Source organism: Scyliorhinus torazame, chromosome 18 (genome assembly GCF_047496885.1).
Source record: "Scyliorhinus torazame isolate Kashiwa2021f chromosome 18, sScyTor2.1, whole genome shotgun sequence".
NCBI classification, from domain to species: Eukaryota; Metazoa; Chordata; class Chondrichthyes; order Carcharhiniformes; family Scyliorhinidae; genus Scyliorhinus; species Scyliorhinus torazame.
In genome coordinates, this window is record NC_092724.1 from 71,779,940 (window position 1) to 71,799,796 (window position 19,857).

General features: G+C 49.0%; 1 protein-coding gene across 1 annotated transcript in view; it reads right to left on the bottom strand.

Annotated features, from left to right (window-relative positions):
- Positions 1 to 19,857, bottom strand: part of LOC140395294 (scaffold attachment factor B1-like) — a 525,130-nt gene that overhangs the window by 120,906 nt on the left and 384,367 nt on the right. Inside the window, exons 8-9 of the mRNA XM_072482881.1 lie at positions 11,474 to 11,611; positions 10,790 to 10,846 (exon numbers count right to left, since the gene is read on the bottom strand). Of these exons, the coding sequence (XP_072338982.1) occupies positions 10,790 to 10,846; positions 11,474 to 11,611 (195 nt within the window). The remainder of the gene's footprint in view (positions 1 to 10,789; positions 10,847 to 11,473; positions 11,612 to 19,857) is intronic.

The window sequence follows — 19,857 nt, forward strand, 5'->3', positions numbered from 1 at the left end:
TAGCATGCAAGTTTAGCAGGTAATAGGGAAGGCAAATGGAATGTCGCCTTTATTTCAAAAGAAATGGAGTATAAAAAGAGGAAAGTCTTGCTCAAACTATACAAGGTGTTAATTAGACCACACCTCGAATTCTCTGTCAACAGTTTTGGTCCTTTTATCTAAGGCAAGATATCCTGGCATTATCAGAGGCAATCCAGAAGGTGCACGAGGTTGATTCTAGGTAGAGGGGTTTTCTTGAGGAGCAGTTGAGTAGGTTGGACCTGGAGTTTAGAAGACTGAAAGGTGACCTTATTGAGACATACAGGATTCTCAGGAGGCTTGACAGGGTAGATGAAGAGGTTGTTTCCCCTTGAGAGTCTAGGACCAAAGGGCATAATCTCAAGAGAAAGGGGTCACCCATTTAAGTCCGAGATGAGGTGGAATTTCTTCTCCGAGAGGATTGAATCTGTGGAATTCTTTACCGCAGAGGACGGTAGAGACTAAGTGGTTAATTATGTTCAAGGCTGGGATAGATTTTTAATCAATATAGGAATCAAGGGCTGTGGGGATAAGGCAGGAAAGTGGACAAAGAACAACTAACAAAGAAAAGTACAGCACAGGAACAGGCCCTTTGGCCCTCCAAGCCCGTGCCGGCCATGCTGCCAGACTAAACTACAATTTTCTACACTTCCTGGGTCCGTATCCCTCTATTCCCATCCTATTCATGTATTTGTCAAGATGCCCCTTAAATGTCACTATCGTCCCTGCTTCCACCACCTCCTCCGGTAGCGAGTTCCAGGCACCCACTACCCTCTGCGTAAAAAACTTGCCTCGTACATCTACTCTAAACCTTGCCCCTCTCACCTTAAACCTATGCCCCCTAGTAATTGACCCCTCTACCCCGGGGAAAAGCCTCTGACTATCCACTCTGTCTATGCCCCTCATAATATTGTAGACCTCAAATAGGTCTCCCCTCAACCTCCTTCGTTCCAGTGAGAACAAACCGAGTTTATTCAACCGCTCCTCATAGCTAATGCCCTCCATACCAGGCAACATTCTGGGAAATCTCTTCTGCACCCTCTCTAAAGCCTCCACATCCTTCTGGTAGTGTGGCGACCAGAATTGAACACTATACTCCAAGGGTGGCCTAACTAAGTTTCTATACAGCTGCAACATGACTTGCCAATTCTTATACTCAATGCCCCGGCCAATGAAGGCAAGCATGCCGTATACCTTCTTGACGACCTTCTCCACCTGTGTTGCCCCTTTCAGTGACCTGTACTCCTAGATCTCTCTGACTTTCAATACTCTGGAGGGTTCTACCATTCACTGTATATTCCCTATCTGCATTAGACCTTCCAAAATGCATTACCTCACATTTGTCCAGATTAAACTCCATCTGCCATCTCTCCGCCCAAGTTTCCAAACAATCTAAATCCTGCTGTATTCTCTGACAGTCCTCCTCGCTATCCGCAATTCCACCAACCATTGTGTCATCTGCAAACTTACTATTCAGACCAGTTACATTTTCCTCCAAATCATTTATATATACTACAAACAGCAAAGGTCCCAGCACTGATCCTGCGGAACACCACTGGTCACAGCCCTCCAATTAGAAAAGCATCCTTCCATTGCTACTCTCTGCCTTCTATGACATAGCCAGTTCTGTATCCACCTTGCCAGCTCACCCCTGATCCCGTGTGTCTTCACCTTTTGTACTAGTCTACCATGAGGGACCTTGTCAAAGGCCTTACTGAAGTCCATATAGACAACATCCACTGCCCTACCTGCATCAATCATCTTTGTGACCACTTCGTAAAACTCTATCAAGTTAGTGAGACATGACCTCCCCTTCACAAAACCATGCTGCCTCTCACGAATACGTCCATTTGCTTCCAAATGGGAGCAGATCCTGTCTCGAAGAATTCTCTCCAGTAATTTCCCTACCACTGACGCAAGGCTCACCGGCCTGTAGTTCCCTGGATTATCCTTGCTACCCTTCTTAAACAGAGGAACAACATTGGCTATTCTCCAGTCCTCCGGGACATCACCTGAAGACAGTGAGGATCCAAAGATTTCTGTCAAGGCCTCAGCAATTTCCTCTCTAGCCTCCTTCAGTATTCTGTGGTAGATCCCATCAGGCCCTGGGGACTTAACAACCGTAATATTTTTCAAGACGCCCAACACCTCGTCTTCTCCAGGCTATCTACACTCCTTTCTCCAGACTCAACATCTACCAATTCCTTCTCTTGGTGAATACTGATGCAAAGTATTAATTTAGTACCTCGCCCATTTCCTCTGGCTCCACACACAGATTCGCTTGCCTATCCTCAGTAGGCCAACCCTTTCCCTGGCTACCCTCTTGCTTTTTATGTTCGTGTAAAAAGCCTTGGGGATTTTCCTTAACCCTATTTGCCAGTGACTTTTCGTGACCCCTTCTAGCCCTCCTGACTCCTTCCTTAAGTTCCTTCCTACTTTCCTTATATTCCACACAGGCTTCGTCTGTTCCCAGCCTTTTAGCCCTGATAAATGCCTCCTTTTTCTTTTTGACGAGGCCTACAATATCTCTCGTTATCCAAGGTTCCCGAAAATTGCCGTATTTATCCTTCTGCCTCACAGGAACATGCCGGTCCTGAATTCCTTTCAACTGACACTTGAAAGCCTCCCACATGTCAGATGTTGATTTACCCTCAAACATCCGCACCCAATCTAGGTTCTTCAGTTCCCGCCTAATATTGTTATAATTAGCCTTCCCCCAATTTAGCACATTCACCCTAAGACCACTCTTATCCTTGTCCACCAGCACTTTAAAACTTACTGAATTGTGGTCACTGTTCCCGAAATGCTCCCCTACTGAAACTTCTACCACCTGGCCGGGCTCATTCCCCAATACCAGGTCCAGTACAGCCCCTTCCCTAGTTGGACCGTCTACATATTGTTTTAAGAAGCCCTCCTCGATACTCCTTCCACACTCTGCCCCTTCTAAGCCCCTGGCACTCAGTGAGTCCCAGTCAATATTGGGGAAGTTGAAGTCTCCCATCACCACAACCCTGTTGTTTTTACTCTTTTCCAAAATCCGTCTACCTATCTGCTCCTCTATCTCCCGCTGGCTGTTGGGAGGCCTGTAGTAAACCCCCAGGTAAACACCCTTCTTATTCCTGATCTCTACCCATATAGCCTCACTGCCCTCTGAGGTGTCCTCCCGTAGTACAGCTGTGATATTCTCCCTAACCAGTAGCGCAACACCGCCTCCACTTTTACATCCCCCTCTATCCAGCCTGAAACATCTAAATCCTGGAACGTTTAGCTGCCAATCCTGCCCTTCCCTCAACCAGGTCTCTGTAATGGCAACAACATCATAGTTCCAAGTACTAATCCAAGCTCTAAGTTCATCTGCCTTACCCGTAATACTTCTTGCATTAAAACATATGCACTTCAGGCCACCAGACCCGCTGTGTTCAGCAACATCACCGTCTGCTCTGCCTCAGAGCCATACTGTCCCTATTCCCTAGTTCTCCCTCAATGCTCTCACCTTCTGACCTATTGCTCCCGTGCCCACCCCCCTGCCATACTAGTTTAAACCCTCCCGTGTGACACTAGCAAACTTCACTGCCAGGATATTTATGCCTCTCCAGTTTAGATGCAACCCGTCCTTCTTATATCGATCACACCTGCCCCGGAAGAGCTCCCAGTGGTCCAGATAACGGAAACCCTCCCTCCTACACCAGCTGTTTAGCCACGTGTTCAGCTACTCTATCTTCCTATTTCTAGCCTCACTGGCACGTGGCACAGGGAGTAATCCCGAGGTTACAACCCTAGAGGTCCTGTCTTTTAATTTTCTGCCTGAACTCCTGCTGCAGGACCTCATGCCCCTTCCTGCCTATGTCGTTAATACCAATATGTACAATGACCTCTGCCTGTTTGCCCTCCCCCTTCACGATGCCCTCTACCCGTTCGGCGACATCCTGGACACTGGCACCAGGGAGGCAACATACCATCCTGGAGTCTCTTTCACGTCCACAGAAGCACCTATCTGTGCCCCTGGAATTGAGGAGTGTCATATGTTTTCATTCATAATCACATTATGGCGGAGCAGATTTGTTGGGTTGAATGACCTACTTCTGGTCCTATTCAACAATGGTAATGCTTTGAATGTCATGGGGAAGCAGTTAAATTCTCTCGTTGAAGATGGTTATTGTGCCGTGAATTTCATTTGCTATGCTGCAATGACTATGTGAACATTGCTCGTCACTTACAAGCCAAAGTTTGAATGTTATCAAGGTCTAGCTGCATGCAGGCACGCACTACTCCCGTACGAGGAGTCGTAAATGTTACTAAACATTGAGCAATTATCAGCAAATATTGCCACCCCAGACCATATTATGAGAGGTCATTTATGAGCAGCAGGATATGTTTGGGGCTGGGACACCACCCTGAGGAACCCATGCAGCAATGTCCTGGGACTGAAATGTTTGACTTCCAACAACCACAGCCATCTTATGTTAGATATGGCTTTAACCAGTAGAAAGCTTTACCCCCGATTCTCAGAGACTTGCAATTTTGATTACGCTCCTTTATGACAAACGTTGTCAAATGCTGCCTTGATGCTACAAGCAGTTGTTCTCACCTCTAGTCAGTTCATATCTGGACCAAAGCTGTAATCAGGTCTGGAGCCAAGTAGTCCGAGTGGATCTCAGCCCAATTAACTGATTGTATACAGATTACGGATGAAGGAGGGGTATGGAAAAGCCCAGCAAGTAGCAGTGACTTGGAACTCAGTGCCCACGAGGATTGTGAAAATGGAAACAATTCATCAAACTGTTCAAAAAGGAAATTGAATGGTTACTTGAATGAAATAAAGTCGCCAGGTTACTGGGCGAGCAGGGGAGTGGGATTGACTGGATTGCTCAATGGAGAGCCAGCAAGGGCTTGATAGGTGAATGGCTGTTTCCGTGCCATAAATAACAATGACTGAGCATTGAGGAACAAATTATTGCCCAGTGCCATCTGATAGCAGCACCATCAGTGGCATCTTTCATCGCTCTGCTGATGACAGATCTTGTAGACAGTATATATTTGGTCAATTTTCCACATTGAAGCGCAGCACGGTGACACAGTGGTTATCATTGTTGCCTACGGCACTGAGGACCTGGGTTCGAATCCTGGCCGTGAGTCACTGTCCGTGTGCAGTTTGCACGTTCACCCCGAATCTGCGTGGGTTTGCCCCCACAACCCAAAGATGTGCAGGATAGACGGATTGGTCATGCTAAATTGCTCCTTAATTGGAAAAAATAATTGGGTGCTCTAAATTTATGGAGAGAAAAAATTTCCACATTGTCAGATGGTTCTCAATGATGTGGCTGGGTGATGATTAAGAGTTAAGACTGGACTTCCGGTGGCGGCTATGAAGGAGTAAGTCGCACATTTGGTGGCTCCCGCTCTGGTCGGACTTTTGGACCTTTCCCCCGTTTTTCTAGCAGACTCGAATTGTCAAACGGATGTTAGTGGCAATTGTTCACTGAATTCCCACTTCGGTGAAGGCTTTACTACGCAGAAATAGGACTGCTTGGACCCGATAAAAAGTTGATTGAGCGGTTGGAGCATAGATTGGACGCCCAGGATCGGGCGATCCAGAAGGTGGAGAAGGCGCTGGCTGAGCAGGAGGAACATCAGAATGCCGTGGAGCTGGAGGTGGGGATGCTGAGGGACCAGCAGAGGAAGCTCTTGGAGAAGGTGGAGGACCTAGAGAATAGGTCCGTCCAGCAGAACCTAAGAATCGTTGGGCTCCCTGAGGGGTCTGAAGAAACGGACGCTGGGGCTTACATCGCAGACATGTAAGACAAGCTGCGGCGGGGGGGGGGGCATTTTCCCGGCCCTTGGAGGTGGATAGGGCTCACAGACCACCCGCGAGGAAGCCGGAATGGAAGACACCCCCCCCCCGCCCCCCGAGGGCAATGGTGGTGAGATTCCACAGGTTCTCGGATAAGGAGCGCATTCTACAGTGGGCCAAGCAGACACGGAGCTGTAAATGGGACAATAGCATCCTGCGGGTTTACCAGGACCTGAGTGTAGAGGTGGCCAGGAGGAGAGTAGGCTTCCACCAGATCAGGTCGATCCTTTTTCAGAAATAGGTGAAATTTGGACTGTTATACCCAGCCCGTCTCTGGGTCACGCATGAGGATCAGCACTTCTGCTTCGAGTCGCCCGAGGACACATTGGACTTTGCGAAAAAGAAAGGGCTGGTGATGAATTGAGAACTTTTGAACTTGGCTGCAACGTTCATGTTTTTGTTTTTTCTTTTTGTTTTGCTGTTTTTGTAAAAGGTTTCTTGTTTTGCCTTTCATGGAAGATGTTTGTGATGCCGTTTGCATTGATTTGGAACCAGCGGTCGAGCTGAGTTAAGGTTTTCATTTGCACTGTTGGGGGATGGAGGGGTGCTTGTTTTGATCTTGGTGTTTTTCTGTTGGGCAATTGCGTGGGGATTGTTTGATGTTGAAGTTTGTTTATATAAGGGGGGGGGGGGGGGGGGGGGGGGGAGAAACGACAATAGGTGGGAGACTATCTAGCGCCGGGGATGGGGGCCACCAAGCTAGCTGGGTGAACTAGCTCTCGGAGGCGGTGGGGGGTGTGCATATGTTTGGTTTAGTAAAGGGGTTGGGGTTACAGGGTGTTGTTACTAGAAGGGGTGAATGTTCTGCTGACGAGGGGAGGACTTGGGCTGAGGGACAGAGAGGAGGTCGGGGGCTGCCTGGCGATGGACCGGTGGAGGCGTGGAACACAGGCTGGAGGCGGGCCTAAAAAAGGGGATGGCTGATCGGCGGAGGGGGCAATGAGCCCCCAACTAGGCTGATCACCTGGAATGTTCGAGGGATAAATGGCCGGTCTAAAGGGCACGTGTGTTCAGGCAGCCTAGAGGATCGAAGGCGGACGTGATAATGTTGCAGGAGACGCACCTTAGAGTAACGGACCAGGTTAGACTGAGGAAAGGCTGGGTCAGTCAGGTCTTTCACTTGGGACTAGATTCAAAGACTAGAGGGGTCGCAATCCTGATCAATAAGCCGGTGGTGTTTGAGGCGGGTAGAATAGTCTCGGACGTGGAAGTTCGGTACATTAGGGTCAGTGGGAAGCTGGAGGGGGTGCAGGTGGTATTAGTAAATGTGCATGCGCCAAATTGGGATGATGTGCAGTTTATAAAGCGGATGCTGGGGAAGATACCGGACCTAGGCTCGCACAGGTTGGTCATGGGAGGGGGTCTTCAACAGTTATGGACCCTGGCTTGGACCGGTCAAGCTCGAAAACGGGCAGGGTCCCAGCAATGGCAAAGGAACTAAGAGAGTTCATGGAGCTGATGGGGTTGGATCCATGGAGATTTGGGCAGCCGAGGGTGAAGGAGTTCTCCTTCTACTCACACATGCATAAAGTGTATTCCCGGATTGATTTCTTTATTTTGAGCAGGGCCTTGCTGGCTGGGGTGGTGGACACGGGGTACTCGGCGATTACAATCTCAGACCATGCTCCGCATTGGCTGACCTGCAGGTTACTAAAGACAGTAACCAGCGCCCGCACTGGAGGTTGGATGTGGGACTTTTGGCAGATGAAGGGGTGTGCGAGCAGCTGAGGAAATGTATTCAGAGCTACCTGCAGGTCAATGACATTTCAGCAGCAGCGGCGGCATGGGAAGCACTGAAGACGGTGGTCAGGGGGGAGCTAATCTCGATCCAGGCCCATAGGGAGAAGGTGGACAGGGCAGAGCAGACTGACCGGCAAAGGAGATACTACAGGTTGATAGGAGGTATGCAGAGACCCCAGAGGCAGGGCTTTTAAGGGAACGGCGGAGGTTAGCTTGCTGACCACAGGGAGGGCGGTGGAGCGGCTGAGAATGGCGAGGGAGGCGATCTATGAACATGGAGAGAAGGCCAGCAGAATACTTACACAGCAGCTTAGGAAGAGGGAGGCAGCTAGGGAGATGGGGAAAGTAAAGGACGGAGACGGGAACTTGGTTGGTGATTCAGTAGGGGTGAATAAGGCGTTTAGGGACTTCTACAGCAGGCTGTAGAGGTCAGAACCCCCGACACTTCTTAGTGGTTTAGGCACTTCTTGGAGGGACTGAAGTTCCCACAGGTGGACAGGGAGCGGGTAGAAGGGCTGGGGCCCCAATCGGGCTGGAAGAGATAGTGGAGGGCTTGAAGGCCATGCAGGCGGGTAAGGACACGGGTCCGGACGGGTACCCAGTGGAGTTTAATAAAACGTTCTCGGGGACATTGGGGCCGGTGTTGTTCAGAGTGTTCAATGAGGCAAGGGAAAGAGGGGTGTTGCCCCCGACGATGTCACAGGCAACAATTTTGCTGATTCTTAAGCGGGACAAGAACCCGGAGCTGCGAGGGTCCTGCAGGCCAATCTCCCTGTTGAATGTAAATGCCAAGTTCCTGGCCAAAATCTTGTCATCCAGGATCGAGGATTGTGTTCCAGACGTTATTGGAGAGGACCAGGTGGGGTTTGTTAAGGGCAAGCAGTTGGTGGCCAATGTAAGAAGCCTGTTAAATGTGATCATGATGCCCCCAGAAGGTAGGGAGTCGGAGGTAGTGATCACAATGGATGCAGAAAAGGCTTTTGATCGGGGAGAATGGACCATCTGTGCGAGATACTGGGACGGTTTGGATTCAGGCGGGGCTTTATTGACTGGGTCAGGTTACTGTATCAGGCTCCTGTGGCAAGTGTACGGACGAAGAGGACAACATCAGACTATTTTCGACTGCACTGGGGGACGAGGCAAGGATGCCCCCCTCTCCCCGCCTCGAGGAGCTGGAGAGGACTGGTCCGGGGGGGGGGGGGGGGGGGGCACAGGGGTTCGCTCTAGGGGATGACCTGCTTCTGTATGTTTCGAACCCAATAGGAGGGATAGAAGAAATCATGAGGACTCTAGGGGAGTTTGGCCGGTTTTCAGGGTATATAAGCTTAATATGGGAAATAGTGAGATGTTTGTGGTACCTAGGCATCCAGGTGGCATAAATTGAATCTGGCCCGGCAGGTGGACCAAATGAAGGACGATATTCGGAGATGGGACGCACTTCCGTTGTCTCTGGCTGGAGAGGTGCAAACGGTGAAGACAACAGTCCTCCCGAGATTCCTATTTGTATTTCAGTGTCTCCCCATCTTTATTCCATGGTCCTTTTTTAAGCAGGTCACCAGAGTGATTACGGGCTTTGTCTGGGCGGGCAAGATCCCATGAGTAAGCAAGGTTTTTAGCAACTATTACTGGGCGGCTAATATAGCCATGATCAGGAAGTGGGTGGTGGGGAGGGGTCGGCGTGGGGCCGTATGGAGGCGGCTTCATGCAAGGGCACCAGTTTGGGGGCGTTGGTAACTGCGCCTCTGCCGTTCCCGCCGCCACGGTACTCTACCAGTCCGGTACTCCACCAGTCCTGTGGTGGTGGCGGCCCTGAGAGTTTGGGGCCAGTGGAGGCGGCATGTGGGAGCATCGGTCTGGCCCCAATCTGTGATAATCACCGGTTTGCCCCGGCTATTATGGACGGGGGGGTTCTGGTTATTGCGGAGAACGGGGATTGAGAGGATGGGGGATATGTTCATAGAGGGGAGCTTTCTGAGTATGAGGGCATTGGAGGAAAAGTTTAGGTTGGCATGGGGAAACAAATTCAGGTATCTGCAGGTGCAGGACTTCCTTCGTAAACAGGTGTTAACCTTCCCTCTCCTAGCGCTAAGGGGGGTTCAGGGCAGGGTAGTTCCCAGAGGGTGGATAGGAGAAGGGAGCGTCTCGGACATTTCTAAGGAGCTTATGGGGTCGGAGACGCAGACCGAGGAGCTGAAGCGCAAGTGGGAGGAGGAGCTGGGAGGTGAGATCGAGGATGGTCGATGGGCAGAATCAACACGTCCGCAACATGTGCCAGGCTCAGCCTGATACAATTCAAGGTTGTTCACCGGGCTCACTTGACAGTGGCCCAGATGAGCAGATTCTTTGGGATGGAGGACAGGTGTGTAAAATGTGCGGGAGGACCGGCGAACCATGTCCACATGTTTTGGACATGTCCAAAGCTTCAGGGATTTTGGCAGGGGTTTGCGGACGTCACGTCCATGGTGTTAAAAACAAGGGTGGCGCTGAGTCCAGTGGTGGTGATTTACGGGATGTCAGAAGACCCGGGAATCCAGGAGGAGAAAGAGGCAGACGTTCTAGCCTTTGCTTCCCTGGTACCTCGGAGGCCGATACTATTAGCATGGAGGGACTCAAAGCCCCCGAAGTCAGAGACCAGGCTATCGGACATGGCTAGCTTTCTCTGTTTGGAGAAAATCAAGTTTGCCTTGAGAGGGTGAGGGTTCACCCGGAGGAATTCTTTGCGGGAAATTGATCGTCAGCAAGCCGGGTAGTAGTTTACATTAGAGTAGGGGGTCAATAAGGGTGGGACCTGTACGAGAGGTAAATGGCTTTTGCAGTATGTTTATGGTTTCATATATTTTGTTTGTTTTGTTGTTGTTACTATACCAAAAATACCTCAATAAAATGTTTGTTAAAAAAAGAGTTAAGACTGCGACTGATAGACTTGTTAAGCAAGGGTATCAGGGGATAGGGAGGAAAAGCAGTTAAATGGAACAGTGCAACAATGCATCCGTGATAAAAATGAATAGAGAACAGGCACAAGGGGCTGAATATTCCTTTGCTCCTATAACTAGATTTAATGAAATGGTATCACCCCAATTTTTTAAACTAATAAAGAAAATAATCCATTCAATCTAAAACATTTTTCATCCAACCATCCAAAGAAGTTATGTAAATTGCTCAAATGAAGTTCTATCTTACTTCAGTAACCTGCATTGGTTCCTCCTTCACGGAGTCTTCTGTTGTCTTTTCCAGTTCCTCAATCAGAAAATATTCACAGTATTAGCCCAAATAACAATGCTACAGTGTAAGACCAACTGCAGTTCAAATCATACACTTTACCATGCAAGTCGCTGCTTTCCCCCTCTCCCCTCCCATTCAAAGGGTAGAATTAATGCCTGGTCTTGGCCTGAAAATATCAAGGGAGAATTGGAATATCCCAGGGTGGATGAAGGATTAAAAATATATAACAGACAATCAGCACACAACCTGCCTGCCACCAATTTAAATGGAGTGAATTTTAATGAAATGCCTTATAATCACTGCTAATAGACCAGGAAGAACAGGAGGGCTTCTCCCCCCCCCACCCCCCGCCACAAGCTTCCCTGTTTACCACCCTGCCGGCCCCTACACCCAATTCAAATCCTCCCTTTTCATCGATGTTCATCCACCCTCAAAATTGATGTCTGACCCTTCCCGATCACGATGTTGGCTTGCCTCCAATCCACTCCCATTGTTGCTTTCCAGCCCAACATCCTGCCAACCTAGCTTGCTCAAGTGGGGAAACAGTTGAAAAATATTTACGACAGGTTTTGGTCAATTGGATTGTTCGTCAGCAAACACTATTGGTTTCACTGAAATTGCAGTCATTCATAACTAGCTTACCTTTGTATCTGAAGTCAAGTCTGGAGTTTGCTTCGGACCCTTGTCCATGTCACCATCTGCACAGTCAGCATGTCCTGTTTCAGAACTACCCATTTCTTCTGTATCTTGCACTTGATCAGCAAGTGCTTCAATATCCTCCTACAGTGAAGGGAAAATAATTAAGCCAAGTACTATGCACTGTTGGAAATATTGCAATCCGAAAATCCACCAGCAATTAGTTGTAGGATATAGGTTTTTATGAACTGCCTACACTTGGTTACTGCTTTAGTCATCTGGCTATGTGTAAATGCTACTGGAAAGTGTGGAAACAAATAATGTAAAGGCGCACCATCCTGATCTCAAGACACCTCAATGCAAAACTCAGAGCAATGCAGCTGGTTCTTGAAAACATGATGTGTTCCCCTTTAAGACGCAAATACATAGAAAGACTTCCACTAAGATAGCTAGATTCTCATGAGCATAATTGTACAGGCGAGTCTCGTCTCCACCCAGCTCACCATATCTTACAACTTGTAACTGTATACAAATGTGTTAACATTCTGAGCATGGTAGAGCTTAAGAGTCATGAGATTGACCTAACATCTTAATTCCACTGCCACTAACCTGACCATCTAAGGCTGAGCAAGGCTGCACATAACCTTGACATCACATTTGACCTCAAGATGAGCTTCCCGCCACACATCCACACCATCAATAAAACTGCCCACTTCCGCCTCCATTACATCATACAGCTCAACACCTGCTGCTGAACCATGCTGGGACCAGTGTTCGGGCAAGTTACATAACTATGGCACTTGAGAGGGCTTTAAACTAAATGGTGGGGTGCAAGGGATCAGTGAGGGAAAATGTATTAAAATAAAAGGAAAGAATAAGGCAAGAGAACAAAAGGAATTGGAAATCAGTGCAGCAGGAAGGGACGTACAAACTTTAGTGTGCCAGTAGACAAGGCTAGAGGTTGCAAAAACAATAACATGGCAAATTAAAGATTCTATTTGAATGCATACAGCATATGTAATCTCTAATCTCTGTCCATGCGGAGGTTGGGAGGTCACCCAAAAAGGGTAGGTAAATTGGCCACGCTAAATTACCCCGTAAAAATTGGGTACTCTTATTTTAGATTTTAAAAATGTTCCGAAATGCAATTTCCTAAGTGAATTAATAAAAAAGTGTTAGTTCACAATTTCATGGTGAGACTTCTTTTCGTAACACTGAAGTACAGTTCCCTCATTACTCAGAGGGCTACACTTATCCTACATATGGCTGGTAGTATAAATGTTAATATCTGAACCAGATGATGTCAGCCAGTTCAATGAGACATATTCTGGCATTTGTAGTGTTTCCCCAAATAAGGTAGTGAATCGCTAGATTGGTCTTTGTCAAGGGGTTACAGTGAAGGGGTTGGATAAATCTAGTACCTTTTGAGATCATAGAATTTACAGTGCATTCGGCCCACCCAGTCTGCACCAGCTCTTGAAGAGCGCCCTACTTAAGCCCACGCCTCCACCCTATCCTCATAACCCCACTTAACATTTTCTGGACACTTACTGGACATTTAAGGACAATTTAGCCTGGCTAATCCACCTAATCCCCACATCTTTGTACTGTGGGAGGAAACCGGAGCACCCGGAGGAAACCCACGCAGACATAGGGAGAACATTCAGACTCCGCACAGATAGTGACCCAAGCTGGGAAAAGAACCTGGGACCCTGGAGCGGTGAAGCAACTGTGCTAACCACTGTGTTACCGTGCTACCCCGAGATATTAAACAATCGGCCCGTTAGGTGCTGGTAAAAGATACGTGGCATTCTTTTAACAACAGGTAGTCCTGTCCAACAGTTAAGTCCTCATTCAACCACACCAAACTAACTGGTCATTTAGCACTTGGCTATGCACAAAGTGGTTAACACTTTGGCATGTAAACATCAGTGACTATGTTTTTAATCTACTAAACTGTCTGTAAAGCAAACCGAAAAGGATCTGCAGAACTGCAAATTATTTTTTCTTTGACATTTAAGATGGGATTTATTGTTTACAATATCTTACAGTAATGAATGCACAAACCAAAGTAAGTGCTGGCGGAGTGGAAGATAGAGCACTGGGGGAAAACTGAAACCAAAGAATGAGGAAGCAAGATAGAAAAACAAAATACAAAATAGCAATGACTGCAATACTGATTTCACATTTGCGAAAGGTGAGGCAGGGTGCACAGACAGGAGGACAACAGTGCACAGGGGCCAAATGGACAGCACATGATTATAGGAGTAACACACAAACGCAAAAATGCACACGTGGGATACTTTCAATTATAATTATACATTGGATATCTGTGAACATATACAAAGGACAAAATCAAAGGGCAAGCATATAGGGAGGGAGAGTCCAGGAAACAAGCTTATTTTCTTAATTAAAAACTCAACCCAAATTATCTAAGAATCCAAATTATTTTAGCCTTAAAATGTTATGTTATTTCATTTACATTTCTGCTAAATTAAATTATTTAGTGTAAAAAGTGACTGCATTATATACAGCAGACGGCAAACTAGGACGGACTTTAGCCCCAATGGAGGCAGAAACCGAAGCAGGCGGGCGCATGTTTACGTGTCTGCGCGGGTCTCATCACAACACAAAAGATGTGCAGGGTAGGTGAATAGGCCATGCTAAATTAGCCCTTAATTGGAAAAAGAAAGAAAAGAATTGGGTGCTCTAAAGTTTAAAGAGATAAAAAGAAAATATTGAGAGAAATTATGCTTGCATTTTGATTTGAGCTGATCCAAGGTGGAGGGCACCCTTCTGACCCACCAGCTTCAAGAGCTCACCCACCATCCTTTTTTTTAATTAAATATTTTATTGAAAATTTTTGGTCAACCAGCACAGTACATTGTGCATCCTTTACACAATATTATAACAACACAAATAACAATGACCTATTTTATAAACAAAACATGAATAAATAATAAATAACAAAAATGAAAACTAGCCCTAATTGGCAACTGCCTTGTCACAAGTAACACTCTCCAAAAATATAATTTAACAGTCCAATATATAATTATCTGTAGCAACGACCTATACATACTGTACAGTATATATTAACAACCCTGAGAGTCCTTCTGGTTCCTCCCCCTCCCCCCCCCCCGATCCTGGGCTGCTGCTGCTGCCTTCTTTTTCCCATTCCGTCTATCTTTCTGCGAGGTATTCGACGAACGGTTGCCACCGCCTGGTGAACCCTTGAGCCAACCCCCTTAGGGCGAACTTAATCCGCTCTAGCTTTATAAACCCCGCCATGTCATTTATCCAGGTCTCCACCCCCGGGGGCTTGGCTTCTTTCCACATTAGCAATATCCTGCGCCGGGCTACTAGGGACGCAAAGGCCAAAACATCGGCCTCTCTCGCCTCCTGCACTCCCGGCTCTTGTGCAACCCCAAATATAGCCAACCCCCAGCTTGGTTCGACCCGGACTCCTACTACTTTTGAAAGCACCTTTGTCACCCCCATCCAAAACCCCTGTAGTGCCGGGCATGACCAAAACATATGGGTATGATTCGCTGGGCTTCTCGAGCACCTCGCACACCTCTCCTCCACCCCAAAAAATTTACTGAGCCATGCTCCAGTCATATGTGCCCTGTGTAATACCTTAAACTGAATCAGGCTTAGCCTGGCACACGAGGACGAGTTTACCCTGCTTAGGGCATCTGCCCACAGCCCCTCCTCGATCTCCTCCCCCAGCTCTTCTTCCCATTTCCCTTTTAGTTCATCTACCATAGACTCCCCTTCGTCCCTCATTTCCCTATACATATCTGACACCTTACCATCCCCCACCCATGTCTTTGAGATCACTCTGTCCTGCACCTCTTGTGTCGGGAGCTGCGGGAATTCCCTCACCTGTTGCCTCGCAAAAGCCCTCAGTTGCATATACCTGAATGCATTCCCTTGGGGCAACCCATATTTCTCAGTCAGCGCTCCCAGACTCGCGAACTTCCCATCCACAAACAGATCTTTCAGTTGCGTTATTCCTGCTCTTTGCCACATTCCATATCCCCAATCCATTCCCCCCGGGGCAAACCTATGGTTGTTTCTTATCGGGGACCCCCCCAAGGCTCCAGTCTTTCCCCTATGCCGTCTCCACTGTCCCCAAATCTTCAGTGCAGCCACCACCACCGGGCTTGTGGTGTAGTACCTCGGTGAGAATGGCAATGGGGCTGTCACCATAGCCTGTAGGCTAGTCCCCCTACAGGACACCCTCTCTAATCTCTTCCACGCCGCTCCCTCCTCCTCTCCCATCCACTTGCTCACCATTGAAATATTAGCGGCCCAATAATACTCACTTAGGCTCGGTAGTGCCAGCCCCCCCTATCCCTGCTACGCTGTAAGAATCCCTTCCTCACTCTCGGGGTCTTCACGGCCCACACAAAACCCATGATGCTCTTTTCAATCCTTTTAAAAAAAGCCTTCGTGATCACCACCGGGAGGCACTTAAACACAAAGAGGAATCTCGGGAGGACCACCATCTTAACCGCCTGCACCCTCCCTGCCATTGACAGGGATACCATATCCCATCTCTTGAAATCCTCCTCCATCTGTTCCACCAACCGCGTTAAATTTAACCTATGCAATGTGCCCCAATTCTTAGCTATCTGGATCCCCAGGTAACGAAAGTCCCTTGTTACCTTCCTCAACGGTAGGTCCTCTATTTCTCTACTCTGCTCCCCTGGATGCACCACAAACAACTCACTTTTCCCCCATGTTCAATTTATACCCTGAAAAATCCCCAAACTCCCCAAGTATCCGCATTATTTCTGGCATCCCCTCCGCCGGGTCCGCCACGTATAGTAGCAAATCGTCCGCATACAAAGATACCCGGTGCTCTTCTCCTCCCCTAAGTACTCCCCTCCACTTCTTGGAACCCCTCAACGCTATCGCCAGGGGCTCAATCGCCAGTGCAAACAATAATGGGGACAGAGGGCATCCCTGCCTTGTCCCTCTATGGAGCCGAAAATATGCAGAGCCCCGTCCATTCGTGACCACGCTCGCCATCGGGGCCCCATACAACAGCTGCACCCATCTAACATACCCCTCTCCAAAACCAAATCTCCTCAACGCCTCCCACAAATAATCCCACTCCACTCTATCAAATGCTTTCTCGGCATCCATCGCCACTACTATCTCCGTTTCCCCCTCTGGTGGGGGCATCATCATTACCCCTAACAGCCTCCGTATATTCGTGTTCAGCTGTCTCCCCTTCACATACCCAGTTTGGTCCTCGTGGACCACCCCCGGGACACATTCCTCTATTCTCATTGCCATTACCTTGGCCAGGATCTTGGCATCTACATTTAGGAGGGAAATAGGTCTATAGGACCCGCATTGTAGCGGGTCCTTTTCCTTCTTTAAGAGAAGCGATATCGTTGCTTCAGACATAGTTGGGGGCAGTTGTCCCCTTTCCTTTGCCTCATTAAAGGTCCTCGTCAGTACCGGGGCGAGCAAGTCCACATATTTTCTATAGAATTCGACTGGGAATCCATCCGGTCCCGGGGCCTTTCCCGCCTGCATGCTCCTAATTCCTTTCACCACTTCTTCTACCTCGATCTGTGCTCCCAGTCCCACCCTTTCCTGCTCTTCCACCTTGGGAAATTCCAGCCGATCCAAGAAGCCCATCATTCTCTCCCTCCCATCCGGGGGCTGAGCTTCATATAATTTTTTATAAAATGTCTTGAACACTCCATTCACTCTCTCCGCTCCCCGCTCCATCTCTCCTTCCTCATCCCTCACTCCCCCTATTTCCCTCGCTGCTCCCCTTTTCCTCAATTGGTGTGCCAGCAACCTGCTCGCCTTCTCCCCATATTCGTACTGTACACCCTGTGCCTTCCTCCATTGTGCCTCTGCAGTGCCTGTAGTCAGCAAATCAAATTCTACATGTAGCCTTTGCCTTTCCCTGTACAGTCCCTCCTCCGGTGCTTCCGCATATTGTCTGTCCACCCTCAAAAGTTCTTGCAGCAACCGCTCCCGTTCCTTACTCTCCTGCTTCCCTTTATGTGCCCTTATTGATGCCAGCTCCCCTCTAACCACCGCCTTCAACGCCTCCCAGACCACTCCCACCTGGACCTCCCCATTATCATTGAGTTCCAAGTACTTTTCAATGCACCCCCTCACCCTTAGACACCCCCCCTCATCTGCCATTAGTCCCATGTCCATTCTCCAGGGTGGGCGCCCTCCTGTTTCCTCCCCTATCTCCAAGTCTACCCAGTGTGGAGCGTGATCCGAAATGGCTATAGCCGTATACTCCGTTCCCCTCACCTTCGGGATCAATGCCCTACCCAGCACAAAAAAGTCTATTCGCGAGTAGACTTTATGGACATAGGAGAAAAACGAGAACTCCTTACTCCTAGGTCTGCTAAATCTCCACGGGTCTACACCTCCCATCTGCTCCATAAAACCTTTAAGTACCTTGGCTGCTGCCGGCCTCCTTCCAGTCCTGGACTTCGACCTATCCAGCCCTGGTTCCAACACCGTATTAAAATCTCCCCCCATTATCAGCTTTCCCATCTCTAGGTCCGGAATGCGTCCTAGCATCCGCCTCATAAAATTGGCATCATCCCAGTTCGGGGCATATACGTTTACCAAAACCACCGTCTCCCCCTGTAGTTTGCCACTCACCATCACGTATCTGCCCCCGTTATCCGCCACTATAGTCTTTGCCTCGAACATTACCCGCTTCCCCACTAATATAGCCACCCCCCTGTTTTTCGCATCTAGCCCCGAATGGAACACCTGCCCCACCCATCCTTTGCGTAGCCTAACCTGGTCTATCCGTTTCAGGTGCGTTTCCTGTAACATAACCACATCTGCCTTAAGTTTCTTAAGGTGTGCGAGTACCCGTGCCCTCTATCGGTCCGTTCAGCCCTCTCACGTTCCACGTGATCAGCCGAGTTGGGGGGCTTCCTCCACCCCCCTTGTCGATTAGCCATCACCTTTTTCCAGCTCCTCACCCGGTTCCCACGCAGCTGTATCTCCCCCAGGCGGTGCCCCCCCGCCCATCCTCTCCCATACCAGCTCCCCCCTCTCCCCAGCAGCAGCAACCCAGTAATTCCCCCCTCCCACCCCCCCCCGCTAGATCCCCCGCTAGCGTAATTACTCCCCCCATGTTGCTCCCATAAGTCAGCAAACTCTGGCTGACCTCGGCTTCCCCCCGTGACCTCGGCTCGCACCGTGCGACGCCCCCTCCTTCCTGCTTCTCTATTCCCGCCATGATTATCATAGCGCGGGAACCAAGCCCGCGCTTCTACCTTGGCCCCGCCCCCAATGGCCAACGCCCCATCTCCTCCACGTCCCCTCCTCCCCCCATCACCACCTGTGGGAGAGAGAAAAGTTACCACATCGCAGGATTAGTACATAAAACCCCTCTTTGCCCCCCACATTCGCCCCACCACTTTGTTCGAACGTTCTTTTTAATAACCCGCTCATTCCAGTTTTTCTTCCACAATAAAAGTCCACGCTTCATCCGCCGTCTCAAAGTAGTGGTGCCTCCCTCGATATGTGACCCACAGTCTTGCCGGTTGCAGCATTCCAAATTTTATCTTCTTTTTATGAAGCACCGCCTTGGCCCGATTAAAGCTCGCCCTCCTTCTCGCCACCTCCGCACTCCAGTCTTGATAAACGCGGATCACCGCGTTCTCCCATTTACTGCTCCGAGTTTTCTTCGCCCATCTAAGGACCATTTCTCTATCCTTAAAACGGAGGAATCTCACCACTATGGCTCTGGGAATTTCTCCTGCTCTCGGTCCTCGCGCCATCACTCGGTATGCTCCCTCCACCTCCAACGGACCCGCCGGGGCCTCCGCTCCCATTAACGAGGGCAGCATCGTGCTCACATATGCCCCGACATCCGCTCCCTCCGCACCTTCAGGAAGACCAAGAATCCTCAGGTTGTTCCTCCTTGCGTTGTTTTCCAGTGCCTCCAACCTTTCCACACATCGTTTCTGATGTGCCTCCTGCGTCTCCGTCTTCACCACCAGGCCCTGTATATCGTCCTCATTCTCGGCTGCCTTTGCCTTCACGACCCGAAGCTCCCGCTCCTGGGTCTTTTGTTCCTCCTTTAGCCCTTCGATCGCCTGTAGTATCGGGGCCAACAGCTCTTTCTTCATTTCCTTTTTGATCTCTTCCACACAGCATTTCAAGAACTCTTGTTGTTCAGGGCCCCATGTTAAACTGCCACCTTCCGACGCCATCTTGGTTTTTGCTTGCCTTCCTTGCCGCTGTTCTAAAGGATCCACTGCAATCTGGCCACTCTCTCCTCCTTTTTCCATCCATATCCAGGGGGGATTCCCTTCTGGTTTACCGCACAGTGTTTTTAGCCGTCAAAATTGCCGTTGGGGCTCCTATCAAGAGCC